The sequence below is a fragment of the Anastrepha obliqua genome, chromosome 3 (assembly GCF_027943255.1).
Source record: "Anastrepha obliqua isolate idAnaObli1 chromosome 3, idAnaObli1_1.0, whole genome shotgun sequence".
Classification (NCBI taxonomy): domain Eukaryota; kingdom Metazoa; phylum Arthropoda; class Insecta; order Diptera; family Tephritidae; genus Anastrepha; species Anastrepha obliqua.
Window position 1 is genome coordinate 58,220,236 of NC_072894.1, and position 21,081 is coordinate 58,241,316.

The following is a 21,081-nucleotide window of genomic DNA, read 5'->3' on the forward strand; positions in this document are numbered from 1 at the left end:
TGAAAAAATCAGGACCATAGAAAAAAATTTTTTTCAGCCAGTAGAAATTTTTTTTTTTGCATTTCTTTTTTGTTGCCGATGAGCAGCACGTTTAACAATAAACCATTTGTTCGAAATACTGGCCATTCTTGCTTTTTTTATTTAAATTTTTAGAACGCGGGATAAAGGTTATGAAAACCAACTATGTATTTGAAAAGTGACATACTTTGTATGTACATATATGTTATATATAAGTACATACTTAGATTAATATAAAATAGTGACTTTCATATCTAATTATTGAACAAAACACATAACACGGGTTACTTTAAAGTTAAAAGTTAAGTTTTTATTTCATATGCAACTATGTATGTATGTATGAAAATAGAAACATAAGCAAACAACTCTTGTGTATTGAAGAAATTCATGTGGGAGTCTTTTTCTTAACAAGGCGATGGATATTCTCATTAATAAACCCACATATGCGCTTATAAATATGCAATATATTACGAATATTTCTGTTGCTTCTTTAGCCCTCAACCACCACTACTGCCACATGGATACATTAAGGTATGCGCTACATTAACATACATTTAACTGTGGGTGTAAACAGCTGTGATATTTTGAGTATAAAAGCACAAGCTGAAGTTGCAATTACATCAATTGTTCGACATAGCTGCAAGAAAAGTTTTCCCAATTAAGAAATCGTTTATTAAATATATTATTGATAAAACTTTAAATATTTGTTAAGTCATGTTAGCGCTAAATTTGTTGAAACTCTACGCTTTGCTACTTGTTTTGATAGTAGGCTTGCAGCAAAATACTGCCCAGCGCACGGTTTGTGGTCCAGCATTGGATGCGGTGCTTAGCACTCTTTGCGTGCACGGCTTTAACACGAAATTCAAGAGGTCAAGTGAGTACATTTAATATGGTAAAAGTGGTATAATACAAATATAATATATGTGACGATAATCGATATTAAATAAATATTTCTTAATTTCTTTTTCATTACCGAAAATATTAAAACTGATCGAATTCTAGTGGATTTGGATGAACATAACGGCAATGAGCTGGTAGAAGAACTGCCCTTCCCCTATGCAAATACGCCATTCTTAGGCAAGATACGCGGTGGCTATGTTGATACGTTGGCCAAAACACGTCGTCGTCGTGACGGTGTCTATGATGAATGTTGCAACAAGGGATGCACCTATAACGAAATCCTATCGTACTGCAATCGATATGAAGATTTGATTCGCGGGCTTTAGGCTATTAAAATTATAAAAATGAAAGGAATTAAACAAAAGGATAAACTAATAGTGGATTATTAGTATAATATTATTGTGTTATGCACATGCAAGTGTATAATATTTTATAATTCAAAATTGATAAATTAAAAATAAATATTTGCTTGTGCTTTAATTTTCATGTTTTTGAAATTATACTTATTTCAACAGGTCTTATTTCCATTTGTATTCCCTTCATTGATTTCTGTATTTCTTCCTGCGCTGAGGGCAAACCCAATTTAATGGCGGTATTTGGTGGATGCATTACGATCAGTATAGAAAAAAAATAGAGCAAAATCTCTTTTAGACATTCACGCTATCGACCATTTGATACCAGACGAGGTTTTATATACGGCGACTCGCTGTCGTGTGACTTTTTTAACCTGATACTGGAAAAGATCGTGCGAGCCGCAGAAATTAATCGCTAAGGCACAAAATTTTATGAGAGCGTATAATTGAAATCATAAGCCGTAGCAACCGCGCTGTTAGTTCTGTCTTTCCCGAACTGTATAAAGAAGCAAAGCAAGCAGGTCTGGTCATAAACGACGACAAATCGAGGTACTTGCTGTCATCAAACAAATAATCGGCACACTCGCGTATCGGCACCCACGTCACTGTTGACAGTTATGTTTTCGAGGTTGTAAGAGACTTAGTTATTTTAGGCATCAGCCTCGGCACCGATAATAAAGTCAGACTTGAAGTCCAATCGAGAATCTGTCTTGCCAACAAGTGATACTTTGGTCAAAGTAGGCAACTGATTTGTAAAGTCCTCTCTCGACCAACAAAAATCACATTTTATAAATCTTTCATCAGTCCCTTCCTATTATACGGCGCAGAAACTTTGGCGATGATAACATCCGATGAGGCGTACCGGACATTGTTTAGGAGAAAGGTTTTGTGGACCATTTTTGGACCTTTGCGTCTTAGCGACTTTGCGTATCGTAACCGATGGAGCAATGAGTTATTGAGCTCTACGGTGCAACAAATAAAGATTCAGCGGCCTGGTGGCTGGAACATGTCGTCTGAATGGATACAAACGCTCCAACTCTCCATTTTTCTAACTGACAGCATTTATCACGAAGAAAAAACGACCGACGCCCTATGTTAAACTCGACGAAAAATCGCTTAAGCGATTATGGCCTGGCTTAAGAATATGCGGATTTGAGAACAAATTAATTGGCAAAAATTTAGAGAAAATCATGTTTTTGAAAATATCTACATTATTTTAAAGACCCTTGCAGATAATATTAGCGCCACAAAATAAGATACTGAACTATTGTTAAATCATACTAGACATAAAAGTCATAAAGTGACTTTTTTTAACCACTATTATACTTTTTGTGATATAGTGACTTTCATTTTAGGGCCGAAAAATTAAAGATTAAGCACAACTGATGCGAAAAGCTACTTTTTCAGAGGCATATCGATCTCTGAACTTTACTGGACCCATGCCATCATGTTTTGCTCGACTCATGCATATAAGTCTCAAGTCCTAAGAAATTCGCAGGTCTATACTGAGTCCGTCCTTTACTCATAATATCACTACTGGAGCCATCAATTGTCCCTACGAGCTGGAAAGGAACCGATATAATATTCCCCAGCGATCTCTTAGGAAGCTCGAAACTTTTCATGGGAAAACTTTAGAACTAAGTATGCCAGTCATGCTCCCATTACTCCCGCTACACGTAAATTAAATTCCACTATAAGGATGCTGATCTTAATTTTTCGCTTCCAATAGTTCCTTTTTTAAATATTGTCTTCTCGATACTATAGTGGTTTTTAAATATATATATAATTGGTGCGTACATCCTTTTTAGGTGTTTGGCCGAGCTCCTCCTCCTTTTTATGGCGTACGTCTTGAGGGACCAACAGTTTCAGGCCGACTCCGAACGGTAGATATTTTTTATGTGGAGCTTTTTCATGGCAGAAGTACACTCGGAGGCTTGCCATTGCCTATCGAGGGGTGACCGCTATAAGAAAAATGTTTTCTTCGTATCGGTATTTCACCGAGATTTTAACCTACGTTCTCTCTGAATTCCGAAGGTAATCACGCACCAATCCATTCGTTTACGGCGGCCGCCGCTTTTAAATATATGTAATATAATATATCAATCGTAGTCTGTTAGGTTTAAATTTCCTAGACTTAAATGTATGAAAAATAAATAAATAAAAATACTCATATGTACCTACGTACAGGATTTTCCGGTTAGCACAGGTTAAAGCAAATCTCTCTTGGAAGGTTTCGTTCGACTTAAGTTACATAAACTTACTATGTCTATGCAGTGTCTACAAATGAAAAATTTGATGAAATGTTGTAAAACAAATTTTCAAACTGCAACAAATTAGAAATGGCTGTACTGATTAAAGTTCTGTCTTATTGTTATAAAACTTTGAATTCTTTACGTTCACTATGCTTTGATCGTTTTAGCTTTTATTATTAAAATTTTGAAAAAAGAAGCATTAAAAACTGCTGGTTGTGTGCATGTGCGCTGTATGTTATTGATTTATTATATCTTCATATGCAAATATGATAGATTTCCCAGGTTTGGGCAATAACTATAATGAGAAACAACAAAATTGTGAAGAGGATTTCGGCTCCCACGTCACAGAGGAATTCACCAGCGAAATTTTGCAGGTGCAATTCACACATATTCACACATTCGTCCAAGCCGTCGTTGTTCAGAAGTGTCATTGGTTAATGTTTTTTGTATATCACTAACACTACCTTATTTTGTTCGTAAGCCAACTGCTTCGCGACCACAAGTGATGTCATACCCTCAGCTGGTTCTGTTAAATTCGCTCAGGGCCGAATAATGGTCTGCTAAGTAGCTGACTTTCAATTTTATTTAGACGAATTTTTATTTAAAATATTGCATACAAACATACTTATATGTGACCTGGCCTACGAAAAGGTACCTTACATGCGAAAACAAGTTTTCGAGAAAACAGCAGTTAAAATTTAAACTTCTAAAAACCCTTGTAACTTTTTTAAATATTAATATTTTTCAATCCGGTATCAATCAAATCACAGAAGCAGTGAAAAACATTTTTTTTATATATAAATAAATAAGAAAAAGTTAATGCAAATCGAAGAAATCGTTTTAAAAAATAAGTTAGCTTTTGTACCGACATGCCAAAAAAAACTTATAAGACCCGGTGACAAAAATTTTTCGAAGTACTGAGTACGATTCTGGTGTCAAATTTGAAACATTTTAAATGGCATATCCAAGATGGCGCTCCAAACATAGAACAAATAATTTAAGTTTTCCAAATAGCAACAATAACTATAAATAAGTGACACATGTTTGTAAAGGTTTTTAAAGCCACTGAATACGAATATGATGTCAAATAGACAATTTTACAGTTGACAGCTGCGTTACGTCTCCTTATTCTACTTCGTGGCTTTTCTGTTACTACGTTTATGTAATAATTTCTGTCATGAAGCAATAATTAAAGGTGATGCATGAAGCAATAATTAAAGGTGATGTAAGTAGCTTAATTTCACCCTGTGTTAGCCATCTTGAAGCTACTTAATAAATCCGTGTTGTCCTCTTGGAAAAGCTACTTTTTATTTCAGAGCAAATTCTAAAGAAAAAGTACTCAAAAGCGTAGAAATTAAAACTTTTGCTGAAAAAGTTAGCAGGCAATACTGTTTTGCCTATTCCATTTTGCTTAGACTTTCGCATCTTTCAATTTCAATTTCAATTTATTTGATTTTTTTTTTCAAACACGAAATGCGCTGCATTATTTAAAGCTTTTTGCAATTTTTGCTTCGAATTATTATCAAGCCTGCAATATACTAATTCAGCGTATGATACATGAGGAACAATGAGTAATCTAACAAGTTTTAATTTAACTTTACGCATCGGAACAAACCTATCAAATAGGTAGCTGACTAAAGCATTGAAATGTTGCAGTTTTTCATCCACTGTTGTGAATAACCGACACATATTCCAATTAAGCTCGGCAGCCTCCTTATTTAAGAGATCATGTTGAATAAGCTTAAAGTCTCTAAAAAATATCTACTTTACTTGATTGTGTTTGTTGAACTGGATGTTGTAAGATAAGAATATCAACTCGTGGTCGGAAACTCCAGCCATAGGAAGCTGATCAATATGACTGACGTAATCTCTGTCACTGACGCAAAATACATCCAAAAGACTTGGTTTGCAGTGGGGTGCAAAGCGAGTAGCATATTCATTGATTAAGGAAATTCCTAATGATTGGAAACTATCTATCAAACTCCTGGAAGAAAAATTATCACAAAGAAGGTCTACATTTAAATCACCACACACAATAATATGTTCATAGGAGATGTGGAATTCCGCTAATTTATCAAATATCACTGAGAGGTCATTTCTATTGCTAGGGTTGTAAATGCATGCAACAAGACATTTGGTATTGTTATCATAAACTTCAACAAAAATGTATTCGACTTCTTGAAAATGATCTGATCTACAGATCTCTTTCCATTTAAAATTATTTTTAAAATATAAAGCAATGCCACCTCCTCGAGTCTTCGTAGTCCTATCACATCTAATAATAGTGTAGTCGCACAGGGAATATACATTATTATCAATATAGTATTTAAACCATGTCTCTGTAATACATATTAAGTCAATGCTCAAATTATCAAAAACAAAATTTAGATAGTCAATTTTTTCAGCATTCAAACTTCGCGCATTCAACTGACAGACATTAAACCCATTGTAGCGATTACAAATGAGTTTAAGCAATCCTCTTGCATGTTCTTTGTCTACTTGTTTTGCTATTGCATTACACATTGACAGTTTATGGTTGGGAGTATACGCAAGGTGAAGGAGTTTAACACTAGAATTACGAAGATTTACCATAAACCTATTTGACCGGTTTTTTTGTTTAACTACACAAAACAGTTGAAATTTAGAAATAAAACTAAAAATTCATAAGATAATTAAATTTTCAAGCAAAAGAAACATATTTTATTCATTTATTGTAATTACATAACATAAAAAACAAAATTACATAACATAGAGATTCTATGTACTACAATTTTTACATATTAAAAGTTTTTTAAAAGTACATTTGCCACAAACATACTTTTGGCAACGAGCACAGATATTTGCGGATTTATTCTCATTGCATAAACCTATTTGACAAGTTTTTCGTATGTTCAAATTTTCAGGACTCTTCAAGGGGTTGTTCAAGTATTCCAGTTCCAATGAGTCTTCATGCTTTCCTGAAAGTTCTTCTGCTAATTGAAACAAAAAAGCACTACTCACAACATTCTTTACAATTTTTTTTTTTTTTTGCATATCCTGTAGGTCCTACTTTTTGTTTGAAAATGGTATGTTTTGGTTTTCTCCCTGGATAGGATCCAGCTTTGATTTCATTCCAAATAGTTCCATTAGCAATTTCAGTTTGCTGATCTTCACTCTCATCGGAATAGGACGGATATCTTACACTTTTTCTTTTACATACCTTGAGTATGTTCTCCTCTTCACTATCACTGGATACATAGATTTTCTCTTTATCAAACTGGACCGCTGAAATATTTGTTGATTTGCAGACAACTTCGGATATATCTTCGCATATATTTGTTATATCTTCAAGAAATTTTGTTTTTTTCGAATGTGACCCATTTTCAGGGTAATAACTTCTAACTGAAAACTATAATTTTATTTCCCTTTCTAATAATGAAAAAAATATTCAATCAGAAACCACTTACAATGTATGCAAGAATAATGTGAGATTATAAAGAAATATAAAAAATATTCAATTTATTGCCACTTGCAACTATACACGGTAAGTAAGAATACTAAATTGAAATGTTTATATGCTACGATTTATGATAACTTATCAGTATAGGGGTTACAGACTGACTGTAGAAATTGTATTCATATTACGGATTTAGTATAACTGTATATATCATATTACAGTTATACAAATTTTCGCATAATATATGGAAAACGCAAAATCTTTGAATTCCGGGAATTTTCCATATTCAAAAAGAATATTTCAAAAATATACAAAAAGTATTCATGATATTTTTATGACCGATCAAAATGACCGGTTCGTGTATTTAGGTATAACACATAGTTCACTCTGAAAATTGGAAGCGTAAGAACAAAATAATCTATAATATTATTCTATACACAAATTTAATAAAAATCATGACATTATCGAAAAAAATGTAATTGGAATATTTAAGAGGAAAAGGGAAATAAATGTTCCAACCGGTCATTTTGACCGGTTCGTAGTTCTAGTGTTAAATAAAGCAAAGGGATAATGAGATAGATAGGAATGAGATCAAAATAAAAAAGATTACATTGTAAAGCCAAGAATATGAAAAGTAACAATAAGATGAACGAAATAGAAATGATACTAAAATAAAAATGATTACAATGCAAAGCAAAGAGTTTGAAAAACATAAATGATAAATAAGAGAATAAATTTAACGCAGACATAACATAAATAATATAACGCATAAATGTTTTTGTTTTTACATATTAGCAGTTGCCATGCTCTCTATACTCGTTTTTTCAGTTATAATTACAGCAGATGCTTACCATTTCAATTCAACCGGGCTATTCGGGTCATGTTCTTCGATTTCGATGTAACTGAAATATGTTGCTCTCTGCTCAAAATAATGAGAAACGTATTTTTTTGTTCGCCCGAAAAAAATTTTTTTCAAGAGTTATCGGCAATTTTGTTTTTCGGCTCAAGCTCGATTTTTTTTAATTATATAAGAAAAAAATTTTTTTAAATGCCCATAACTTAGTCAAAAATGAACCGATTTTAATAATTCTGGGTTCAAAATGATCGTAATTACTTACACGAGCGGCTTCATGTAGAAACAATTGCAAAGAAGTAGTTAAAAATTTTTTATTTTGCAAAAAAGAAAAAAAAATTGTATTTTTTTTTTAAACTTTTTCCAAATCAAGAGGACACCTCAAACTTTAATTAAGCTGAATGCCCAGTAGCTAAAATGAGTTGTTTTTGAGTAATGAATTTTTGAGTAAAAAACCTGTTTCGCACTTTTTGTTTTTTGCAAAATAAAAAATTTTCAACTACTTTTTTGCAATTGTTAAGAGTTTCCACTATTTGTTTTATTTATTACTTCAGTGTAGGTTTACAAGTGGCACATATAGATTCCAATCCGATGCATGGTCAAAATACATATGTATATGACACAAATCCATGGGAATAGTTAAGTTAAAAATATAAATAATTAAGTACCAGTTATAAAATAACATAAAATTATTCTATGGCTTACAACGACCTTTTTCAATTTATTACTACTTTTTCAGAAAGGGGATAAACTTATGCCCTTTTTTCCCTTGCTTCCAAATTGCATCAATGGATTAAGTAGCATCCGAAATCAGTTGTCAAACTTTACTTAACCTTGTATAATTGAATCATGAAGGTGATGTAAGTAGCCTAATTTTCACCCTGTGTTAGCCATCTTGAAGCTATTTAATAAATCCGTGTTGTCCTCTTGGAAAAGCTTCTTTTTATTTCAGAGCAAATTCTAAAGAAAAAGTACTCAAAGCGTAGAAATTAAAATTTTTGCTGAAAAAGTTAGCAGGCAATATTGTTTTGCCTATTCCATTTTGCTTAGACTTTCGCATCTTTCAATTCTATTGAAAGTTCTATGAAAATTACATTGATAATAGCTGCTACATAGCCACATTTAGGTAAGTCTTTTGTTGCAGATTATCAATCTGATTTTTTGTTAATAACTGCTTAAAATTTATATGCGCAGGTTTGAAAAAATTTGTACACAACGCAAAATTAATACTTCGCTGCTCCACCTTTTTGCTTTTCAACAGCTTGTAGCCGGCTTGGCATCGATTCCACTAACTTTTTGCAAACATCAGGGCTTATTTTATTCCATTCTTCCTGCAGAGCAATTTTCAAGAGTTGAATTGATGTACACTGCCTTTCCTGCATCCGGCGACCTAATTCATCCCACAAATGCTCAATGGCATTGAGGTCGGGACTTTGTGCAGGGGTTTTTATTACCTTTGGACAGTTATATAACAACCAGCTCTCGACGTCATATGAGGAATGTTTGGGATCGTTGTCCTGGTAGAATTGAAAACTACTTTCGATGCCTAGTTTTCTCACGCTTTCTTTCAAATTTTGTTTTAAAATTGTTAAATAAACGTGTTTATTCATTATTCCACCAATGAAATGCAATTTTCCAACTCCTGACGCCGCCATGCATCCCCAAACCATTACAGATCCACCACCGTGTTTAACCGTTTTTCTTAAATTCTTGCCTTCCAGCTCCTTGTTCGGTTTGCGCCACACTTTGCCCCTTCCATCACATCCAAATAAATTAAATTTACTTTCGTCAGTAAATAATACCTAAAGAATGAATATTAAAATCATGAAATTGTTATTTTTTTCCCCCACTTACAGTGCTCCAAAAATCGAAATCCTTAGCCATATATTGGCGAGCAAAAACAAGCCGGCCATTTTGGTTTTTCTTGCTTATTAGGGGCTTCTTCCGCGCAACTCGTCCGTGAAAATCATTTTTTCGAAGAAGTCTTCTTATTGTTTCGGGATTTACCTTTGGAGCAGAAATGAATGGATTTTTCTTCACTTCCCTTAGCACCATGCTCTCATCTTTAGAGGAAAGCTTCTTTGGACGGGTTCCACGATGTTTATTTGCAATGAAACCATTTTCATTGTATCTAGCAATAATGCACTGTTGACTTGCTTTTTTTTATCAATTTCGATATTGCTCGCTCACATTTTCCGTCTAAGTGCAGTTGAATTACTATTTTGCGTTCCTCCAATGTAGACTGTTTACCATTACGCGGCATTTTGCAAAATACTTTTATAAACTCACCCAATGATTGACAAGGCAACAATGAACAATAACTTTTAATACAAGTATAGAAAATTTAGAAATAACGGTATGCATATTTGCAAAACATGGTTTGCCCGACTTTAAATGTGAGACAGAGAAGTGGCCTTTTTCAGTTTTTTATACATTAACATTTAATAAAGCAACTTGGAATATATTTTTTTTGTTGTTTTTAAATAAAACAATTTTTGTGCAAAAACAGAAAGAGGTAGAACGTGTTTTCTTTCATCAAAACATAGATATTATGTCTAGAAGTTTTCGTATGCATCTGCCCGACTTTGAATGTGAGTGACTGTATATAAATTTATCTTTTTTTAACACAGATTTTATACTTCTAACTTTGCAGGTAATCTCCTTAAAAAATCAAATGTATGATTAGCGGACGTGACGAAATAAAAGTGGTTTTTCTTCGTTAAGAGTTTCCACTATTCTCAAGTTGTGTTATTTATTACTTCAGTGTAGGTTTACAAATGGCATATATAGATTCCTATCCGATGCATGGTCAAAATACATACATATATGACACAAATCTATGGGAATAGTTAAGTTAAAAATATAAATAATTAAGTACCACTTATAAAATAACGTAAAATTATTCTATGGCTTACAACGACCTTTTTCAATTTTTTACTACATTTTCAGAAAGGGGATAAACGTATGCCCTTTTTTCCCTTGCTTCCAAATTGCATCAATGGATTAAGTAGCATCCGAAATCAGTTGTCAAACTTTACTTAACCTTGTATAATTGAATCATGAATTTCTGTTAGTTTTTTGTTCACAAAATAGTGAAAAAAGAGTGTTGACGAGGAGTTTAGTGCCACCATTTATAAAGTTATGAATACATTTTTTGTAACAAATTTTTTGAAAACAGACTTCAGTATCGTATTCATTACACCTCAGACTGTCCAGGAATGGTTCAGTTTTTAATTTGCACAAACTATTGTTTTCGTTATTCTAATTTGTATCATGACAAAAAAATCAATCTTTTTCGTATTTGTACTCTTCTTTTTTTTTACTTTTAACAAACTTTTAAACAAATTATGACTTTCTGGTTTTCACCATTTTAAAGAGCCTTTCGCACACTATTCGAATCAACAAAAAATTGAAAAATGATTTTTTGACACGTAAGGTACCTTTTCATAGACCGGGTCACATATTATAGTTCATGTTATAGCTTAATTTAGTAAAACAAACAAGTTAAAAACTGAACAGAAGTATTTACTTTTACCCCTAACTTTGTGTTGGGGAATCATTTTGTAGCGTTTTTTCCGAAAACTTTTATTTATATTACATAAAAAACAATAATTATTTCAATAAGTTGATCAGTTATATACTTCCCTTAGCTGTTTACAATCTCTTCCCACCTCTGGAACGATTTGTTGATGCCCATCCGCCAAAAATTGCCTGGTCTGGTGTTAAGGAAGTTGTTGAGCCAGTTTTTAAGGACCTCTTTGTTATCGAATGTAACGCCCTTCATATGATCTGACAGGGACCGGAATAGATGGTAATCGGTCAGTGCAAGGTGAAGGACCTCCCATTGGGATCTGTAGTTGTCGTGAAGGAGTATGGTTTGACCATGTCGATCAGGTATTTTCAGTCGAAAAGCCTCATTCACGCGGTAGAGCTCTGTAGAGCATGTTTCTTGTTCTGAAGATCCGGCTTGACTCTCAGCTTTGGCGAATCTCCTGAAGCCACCCACTTCTTTCTTTGTTTCGTATTGATGTATAGGCACCATTTCTCAACTCTCATAGCGATTCGGTACAAAAAGCGCTGTTTATGACCGCGTAATTTGAAGGCGACTTTCTTCATTCTTTCGTTGAGCTCGTGAGGCACTCAGGCTACCAATTTGTCGGTAAATCCGAATAAAGGTGCTTAAGAATCGTTTTATGCTCACAGTTTATTTTGTCCGCCAATTCACGACTGGTTTGGCGATCGTTCATCTTCAGCGATTTGAGTGCTTTGAGACGTTCTCCATCGAATCCAGAAGGCCTTCCGCTGCAAGACGTATCATCGACGTCAAAGTCTCCATTGAGCTTTGCAAACCCTTTTTGTGCTAGAGACTCGCCTATGACATCATCTCCATACACGTCGCCAATGTCCGGGCTGCTTCTGCAGCCTTTTGACCTTAATAAAAAGCAAAGAAAAGCAGGTGTCGAAAATATTGATTTTTATTTGGGTACTCCATTTCTAAGCCTCAAAACTAATAAAAAAATAAATAACTCAAAAATGCACTGAAAATTGTTTTGTACAGCAGAAAGAGTTCTATCGAATGAATACTTACCCTTTCCCAAACAGAAGACAAATTGTTGTAAAATAAAAGAAAATATTAAAACGGTATGAACTTATTCCTCAACCAAATATTTAAACAGCTTGCTTGGAGTTTCATTAATTGGGAAAACGTTTTCTTGTCTGCCATTCTTTATTCTTGTATTCTTTTATCCATCTTTCAATTTTTCCGTACCTTAATTTGAAAATATTGACTATGAATGCCTTTTAATTGATTATCCAAATCTTAACTTCTATTCGCTAATTATTTAATAATTCTCACCCTCATCTACTTATGTTGATCAAAAATGCATACTTCTTGTAGCCAATTAATTTCCTACGTTACATAGTTCTGCATGAAAAACCTGGTAGCAAAATGCAGAATGTGTTAAGCATGGCCCATCTCGCAGTTGTTAGGTGATATGGGAATAAATTTGTAGTGAATGTTAATATTAACCTTTTTGCATTATTTACATAAAGCCCACCTTATGCCTGTATATGAAAGTGTAAATTCGAACTCACACACCCACATGTGCGCTTATAAATATGCAACACATGAACTGCAAAAATTATTCACGATTATTTTAACCTTTCACGTCCTTGATTTCCTTAGATGCTAAGAAATGAGAAAGTGGGCCGTAATGTGTGTGTTTGTTTGCACCTTTTGCTAGTATTTAACTACTTAGCCGATTTGCTGGTATAAAAGCACAGTCGGCGACTGCAAATTCCATCAGTTATTTTACACAGCTTCAACAATAGGTATCGCAGAGAGTTCATTAAATATACATATTACCTTCTATTTAATAAAATATAAAATCTCGTAAACAATACATCGAATATGATGTCGCTGAATTTGTTAAAAATCTGCGCTTTGCTGATGATTTCGTTAGCAAGTTTTCAACACAGTGCTGGCCAACAAACCGTTTGCGGTCCTGCGTTAGATTCTGTACTCGATACCATTTGCGAAAATGGTTTCAACACAAAATTCAAGAAGTCTAGTAAGTAAATTTGTAATTATAAAAGTAATGAAATTTTTTCTTTAAGTCTATTCACAGTTTTGTTATAATTTGTATTAAGTAAAAAATACACAATGTCATTTCAAAATTAAATGAATTTAAAATTATCAAATTCTAGTGGAGTGGGATCACCATGGCAATAATGAGCTGGAAGATGAGCTGCCCTTCCGCTTTGCTGCTTCACCTTTCTTAGCTAATTTTCATGGTGGCCAAGTCGACACATTAGCTAAGACCCGTCGTCGCCGTGAGGGTGTATATGACGAATGTTGCCGCAAGTCTTGTAAATACAGCGAGTTATTCTCATACTGCAAATAAGTTGACAATGTGTTTCTATACAAATAATGATGCCGGTTTTGGAATAATGAAGGAGGTTAGAGTAAAAAGGGCTACCAAGCGTAAATAGGATGCCCTTTTTGCAAATGTGATACAAAAGTTACATATTTAACTTTAGCAGAAATATTATTAATACTTAGCATTCATATGTATGTATGTATATATGTATATGTTTTATAGAGAATTGTATATATAAAACCGTAAAGATTGATTTTATGCCTGTTACTGGAATTGCTGAAAAATATTTCAAAATAAATTCATGTTAATACTCGTAAACAAATATAATATACGCTAAAACTTTTCGATTCAAAACCTGTTTTTAAAAGCCTTAAATGCCTCTTACGGTTTTCTGTAGCTAAACATAGCGCTTAAATGTTCAAACTTCTGGCAATTGCTGTTGTATCACTTGTAAACTATTTTTGATAGCGGAATTAACACAAATTTGCTGGTCTAACAGAAAATGTTAAGTTAACAGTGATCGCGTAACACAAATGTAATTTTTTTTCTGGGGTAGTAAATATATAAGTGACCTCGGTCGTCTAGCGTAAGTGCACTAGCTTGCCATCCCAGAGGTTGTAAGTACGAATCCCACGTCAAGTAAGGACCTCGCACTTTTCCAAACTTACCTACTTTCTAGTTTCTATAAAAAAAGCAAAAAAAATAATTTCATTCCTAAACCCCAAAAACCTTATCCTTCCAATCCTTACACCCGCACAAAAGTCAGCGTATTACTTGTATTGTGTTACACATTGCATCAGTGATGCCAACAAGAGGAACGGGCAATCGCGGTAATAGCGCAGATACACTAAATTTAGCAAAGTACTCAACCATCTGTGTCATCCTTCTTGCAGAATAATTTGCTAAACAGATGGCGCTCCAAACAGTAATAAACCGTCTTCCCACTACTTAGGACTGGTAGCGGTAGGCTAATCACCTACCCTATCAGAAAGCAAAATAGATTAACGAAACCAACACAAGACTGAGTCTTTTCGAGGCCCTATGTTCCCGAGTAGAGTGAGTTCTGTTAAGGAAGGAAACAATAAACATGAGATGATCTTCTGTGCATGGGTAAGCAGGTCTGGTGGCTGCCAAAATAACACACTTTGACCAGTCGTAGGTCCATTGTGATACCACTGGAACTGTTTCCTTACACTATGGAATTCCTTTTAAACCATACTGTGGTCCTTCACGCTCACAAAGGAGGTGTTTAATAGTTTCCTTTTCTTCTGTATTGTAGCAGCTTCTACAATAATGGAACTCCGAGCCTTCTTGCATGGCTACCTTTTAGACAATGACCGGCTAATACACCTATCGATGTTCTTGTATTCTGTCTATTGAATTTTAGCAGGCATTTGGAACGACCACTGTTGATTTTCGGCCATGTCAATTTGCTTAATTCGTATGTTGTTAGGTTTTGCCATTTTGTATTTACTATTTTATTAGTTTCTCTGTCTATCGGTAACTTACAAGTGGCAATGGACAAAGGTATCAACGTTTCATCCAATTGGATAGCAAGAGTTGTACCCATTCGAGTAAGTTTATCTGCTTTGCATTCCCTTGCTATATTCCTCTGGCCTGGTACCCAAATTATGTGTACTTTGTAATATTGAGACACCTCTTTTAGTAGTTTAAAACATTCTATGACTGTTTTTGACGATGCGTTTTAGATTCTAGCGCTTTTATTGTTGCTTGACTGTCTGAGTAAATGAAAATTTCGTTTGTGAATAATACTCTCGTTTTTATCGCGTGAGTCCTTCTTTAATATCAGTGACTTCCGTTTGAAATATACTACAGTGATCGGGTAGGCGGAATAATTGTTTTAACTCCAATTTTTCTGAGTAGTTACTTCATCATATGAATGCAGGCAATTCTGTTTACCATTTGTGGCTACTTCAGTTAACTTCATTAACTTGTAAACATTCAATAATTTTGAAACTTAAACAGAGTTGTCAACTGTAGTTGAGCTCTTGGTGGATGTAGATTATTCATTTTCATGGTAAAGTTATCCTTTTCTACATGAGTTGTAAAAGAACACTCATTTATACGCTGATTTACATGCAAAGCAACAAATCATAAATACGCAAAATTTGGATGATTAATGTTTTAAAATAACTTAATACCTTTTTTAATAAAAGTAAAAAAGTAATATTGGAACAACTTCAAGACGCACACCACAAATAGGAGGGGGAGCTCGGCCAAACATACAAAATGAGAGAGCCAATATAAATAATATTTTGAGTGGCGCAAATTTTTATTGTAACCTTTACATTCTTCGTTGTTAGCTCCACTGCTATCCAACTCACAAATCTCACAAACGCGTTCAAATTATTGAAACTGATTATTTTCTTAAACTGATTTTTTTGGTGGAAATAATCACCCGACTGAGTCGACAATTCATAGGCTGTTGAAAAACTTTCAAAAAACTGGATCGGTCGCGGATAGGAAAAATAACTGGCTGATCAAAAGCTGAACGTTTTGTTGCAAATATCGCTGCTGTAAGGCAAAGTGTTGCTGAACAATCTTGAACATCGTTTTCTCGACGTTCTCAACCATTAGGCATTCATGAATCGACTGTTAGGCGGATTTTATCTCTAGACGTGCTCATGTTGGACATTTAAATGATGTAATTAAATTTTTAAGAGCCATGTTTTGAATAAAAATAGAGAAACCTGAAATAATGTTTTAGTTTAAACAACTTATTGTGACCTCAATTATGTTTTTATTGTGATTGGTCATGAAGGAATTTGAAAAATTTTAATTCAAGTTCGAGTGTGAATGTTCTTTTGCGATTCGTGTAAAATAGAATACGTCCAGTATAAATAATAAATTTCGAAATGAGACTAATTTTGTTAGTAACCCTTGTAACACTCAAAGTAATTACTCTTAAACAAATGGTATCACTTTTCAAATTAAAGTAAATTTAACGTGGTTGATTGTTAAAATATTTATTAAGGAATGTGCAAACATTTTATGAGACTATCAAATAATCAAACTTATCAACAAAATGATAGTATTTTTGCCTAAACCTAGTTTTGAGTATTTGAATACTACGCCCAAATTTATTGGTACTATTTTACTGTAAATTCAACTTAATTAAAGTTAAAATATACTGACAGTCGTATTATGAATTAAGTTACGAAATGAATTATGTTGCATTATTCTGAGTTTTCTTTTTCAATAGAAAACTTGTTATTATTGTTTTCTTACTTCCAATAACAATTCATTTTTAGTATTGGGTTAATTACAAAAAGAAAGTTGGTAAATGCGTTTATTATCAATCATTGCATCTGCAGCGAGAAATGCTATATTATTTGCTTGCTTTCTATGACGCAACATGCGGAAATTCGTTTTTACATTACCCTAATTTGTATGTGGTTTAATGTTGCAACATCGTGTTTGAAGTATTCTAGCTCCTTTCATATAATCATATCTTCTACTCATTTATCGTTTTGACCTGATTAAAATACTAAAGTGGCACTACTTACTTAGTGAACATTTTATACTTACTGCGTGCACTCACGCTGACTCCAACTGAAAACACTAACACATATAACCTTCTCGCTTTCACTAAAAGAAATATTTATTATTCCACCCACCATATTGTGGTTTGGAGTTGATATTAAAATTTATGTAAAAATCAATGTTGAATTTCAGTACTTGGACCCCATCAAATGTTCATTAAAAGGCTTTTCGTTACGCCTAACTTTCGGCTCAGGATATACATAAGGAAACGTATGCGCATAATACATCGATATTCCATTTAATTCTTCCACGTGCAGAGCCACGTGTGCGTTCACAAGTATTTATTTTTAGTTGAGGTTTCTATGCATGCTTCAGACAGGCAATAAAGCGTGAACTAAATTAAATTGGCATACAAATATTTGTGCTTATACTATTATATTATATGTACAAATAACTAAACTATTTCCAATAATTTGTTAGTGGTATAAAAGAGGAGTCAGAAGCTGCAAATTGCATCAGTTGTTTAACTAAGTTTCAAGAAAAATTAGTGATAGCAGTTAAAGAATTAGAACAATGGAACGTCATTATATCGCTGAATTAGTTAAAGATTCTTTGTTATTTATTTTGTTAGTAGGATTGCAGCAAAGCACTGCCCAGCGCACGGTTTGTTGTCCTGCTCTGGATGTATGAAAGAACTGAATTGAGCAACACTAGGATGGTTGATGGTATTCTCAAAATTGTCATGTAAAGGTGACAAATATATATGCCACTTCGTTGATAAAAGAAAAGAGGTTTGTTCAAGAGAGTTCAACTTATCATTCCTCTAGTCTTTAAGTATGCAATGTAAATACTAAATTTATTGGACAGCAGCCAACCACTATTTGAATTTTTTAAATTTCCTTTTAATCGCATCACACTGTGACGTTGTATTAGACTTATATGAGGGCAGTCTCTCAGCAGGCTTCTGAATTGAAAAACTGATTCAGTGAGTGCCTACTAATCGTATGGGCTCATCTCTGAGCAACCGTCCATTTCTTTTCCTAACCTAATCTAAGTCTTTTGCTTCAACTAACCCGCTGTGTTAATTTTGCTTACTCGTCTGACCTTTCGCCTTCATTTTACAAATATCATTATGGTTCTATTTAGATAGGATGGGGAGATAATTTTAAAGCATAATGATTTTCATAATTTCATTTTTCACTATTAATTTTTCCATAATTGATATATGCGTAGGTATAACGCAAGTAGCTTTTGCCCTTACAGGTTTACCTAATAATTCATTTGTAGCCCTTTCCTGTAGTAATAGCATTAGAGCCCACAAATTCACCACTTATCAATCGCTGTAATTGTGAACGTCGTAATGTAAAATAATGCCCACAAATACGTCCAACTCAATTGAATCCATTGCAAATTAACTAAATTTGGGACAGTCTCGTTTTACTCTGTTATATTCCTCAACAAATTTTGCACTTTTTTGTGGTGTGCGTCTTGATGTTTTTCCACAGAAGGAAGCACCTACAGTTTTGCGCCGGCTCCGAGCGGCCGATGGTTTTTTTATGAGGAGGTTTTTTATGACAGAAGTTTTGGCCATTCCCTGCGGAGAGGCGACGGTTACTACACATAACTTACTTTCCATTTTCATACGGCAGCCGCCAAAACGCCATTAGACATCTCTAATTGTTAGAAAGCTGAACCATCTCACCCGTATATAACTTCTTAAATGCCTTTTTTGCAAAAGCCTCGCGTTGTGTTTTGCGTTTGTTCGATCAGTTTTCTCCCTTTTCACATAAAAATATTTAAAAAAAGTTTAAGTTGTTTTCATAATTACGCTAAATCATGACAATCCCGAGACCCTGTTATTTAATTAATCTCGGAGTGGATTAATGACATAAATCCTGAGATACGTAATAGTTTCTTGTTCAAGTGTAGGAATTGTTCGGAATAGTGTTTGGCATAAAATCTTGTTAACAGAAGCTTGACATTAATCAAACTTACAGAATGTTACCTGCTACATAGCCAATTTTAGAAAATGCAACAGATTTCAAGTCCAATGAATTTATTTAACTGTCAAAATACTTTGCTTTTAATGGATTGTTATCCCTACTGACACATCTTAAGTCATAAAGCACCCAAACTTCATTCAAAAACTGCACCTCTGATTTTCAGCAGCTTTCTTTTAATATTACACCAAGATACCTTAAAATATTTTAAGTTTTTAGTAAAAAACCAAATGCTTATTTCAATAAATTAAGAAAGTTGTATCCCAGGAAGGAACACGAATATCTCAAGATCCCGATATCAGCAAACAACGCTAGTATTTGAATACTGAAATTTGATATATACTTGTATGTGTTTATTAAGCCTTTGCAAGTAAATATGCCTTGAAGCAGTCATTGGTGCTTAGAAATTGCGTCTCCTCTGCCATCAAGACCTCTAGGAAAGTACACCTATTATCCCTTCACCGTCAATTTTACATCTCAATTAGACTCGTTTGGATAAGGCCGCAATGATTTCTACACTAGGGCGCACTTGCAACCAAGGGTATTATAATTATTTTTACATAACGGGTGCATGTAACATCATAAAGGTATCGAGATAGATATAAAGGGTTTTTCAATTGGCGCGGGTCGATTTTGGCGCCCTGTGGCAGCCATTTTGTTTTGGTGACATCTGTCAAATCTTTTGTTTATTATTCAGTTGTTTATGTCAAATCATCATGGCAAGTTACACGATTGAACAGCACTTTCAAATGATACAACTTTATTATCAAAATGAGTGTTCATTAACGCAAACGTTGCGCGCATTGCGCCCATTTTTCGGTAGACGTGGTGGCCCTTCAAAGTCGACTCTTCAACGTTTGGTGGCCAAATTTGGGACGACCGGGTCAGTAAACAATCAGCCAACACCCGTACGTTCAAGGACCGCAAGATCAGCCGAGAATATTTCCGCGGTCCGTGAAAGTGTACAGCAGAATCCGAGGCAGTCTATTACTCGCCGTGCACAAGAACTTGGCCTTTCGCAGACTTCAACTTGTCGAATTTTGCGTCGGGACTTGGGCCTACACCCGTACAAGATCCAACTGACCCAGGAGCTCAAAGTTGATGACCATAGACAACGCCGTTTGTTCGCTGACTGGGCTTCGAATCGTTTGGAAGAGAACCCCAGTTTTGGGCGAAAAATCATTTTTAGTGACGAGGCGTATTTTTGGATGAGTGGCTGTGTTAACAAACAAAATTGCCGTATATGGGACGACACCAATCCACACGAGGTTCACCAGGTGATAAAGCATCCTCAAAAAGTTACCGTTTGGTGTGGATTTTGGGCCGGCGGCGTCATTGGTCCGTACTTTTTTGAAAACGACGTTGGTGAGGCGATCACCGTCAATAGCGAGCGCTTCACAACGATGATAACCAATTTCTTATGGCCCATATTGAACCATATGGACCTAGACGACATGTGATTCCAGCAGGACGGCGCTACGTGCCACACAGCAAACGCCACGATTGACGATTTCAACATCTACCCGCCCTCATTGAAAAACCCTTTAGATAGACTTGTATTTACCACAGTGCTCAAAATTACGAATGGAGGCGATTAAACCAAGATGATCTGTGCGCGATAATTCGATCAAAAATTAATATATTTTAATGAAACTTTGTTCAAGGTATGTTGGCTTTAAAAGTTGGCAAATCGGTCAATAGCCCCTCCCATCTCCCATGTAACGATAATTTTTAAAGAACAAAAATTCTTGATATCTCTGTTTTAAATGAGGCATAATGATTCTATTTCTTATAACTCTGGTCGGATAAAAGTCAAGCTTTTTTGGTTTTTGGCCGAGTTCCTCCTTCTATGTGTGATGTGCGTCTTGATGTTTTTCCACAAATGG

General features: G+C 34.4%; 2 protein-coding genes across 2 annotated transcripts; both read left to right on the forward strand.

Annotated features, from left to right (window-relative positions):
- The first annotated feature begins 672 nt into the window (after positions 1-672).
- On the forward strand, positions 673-1,244 carry LOC129242021 (probable insulin-like peptide 3). Its single transcript, XM_054878583.1, has 2 exons — positions 673-892; positions 1,021-1,244. The coding sequence occupies exons 1-2, from the start codon at positions 733-735 to the stop codon at positions 1,242-1,244; spliced, it is 384 nt and encodes a 127-aa protein (XP_054734558.1). The 5' UTR covers positions 673-732.
- Positions 1,245-13,221: 11,977 nt separating this feature from the next.
- Positions 13,222-13,715, forward strand: LOC129242965 (probable insulin-like peptide 1). Its single transcript, XM_054879941.1, has 2 exons — positions 13,222-13,382; positions 13,519-13,715. Exons 1-2 carry the CDS (start codon positions 13,223-13,225, stop codon positions 13,713-13,715), a joined length of 357 nt encoding a protein of 118 aa, XP_054735916.1. The 5' UTR covers position 13,222.
- The last annotated feature ends 7,366 nt before the right edge of the window (positions 13,716-21,081 follow it).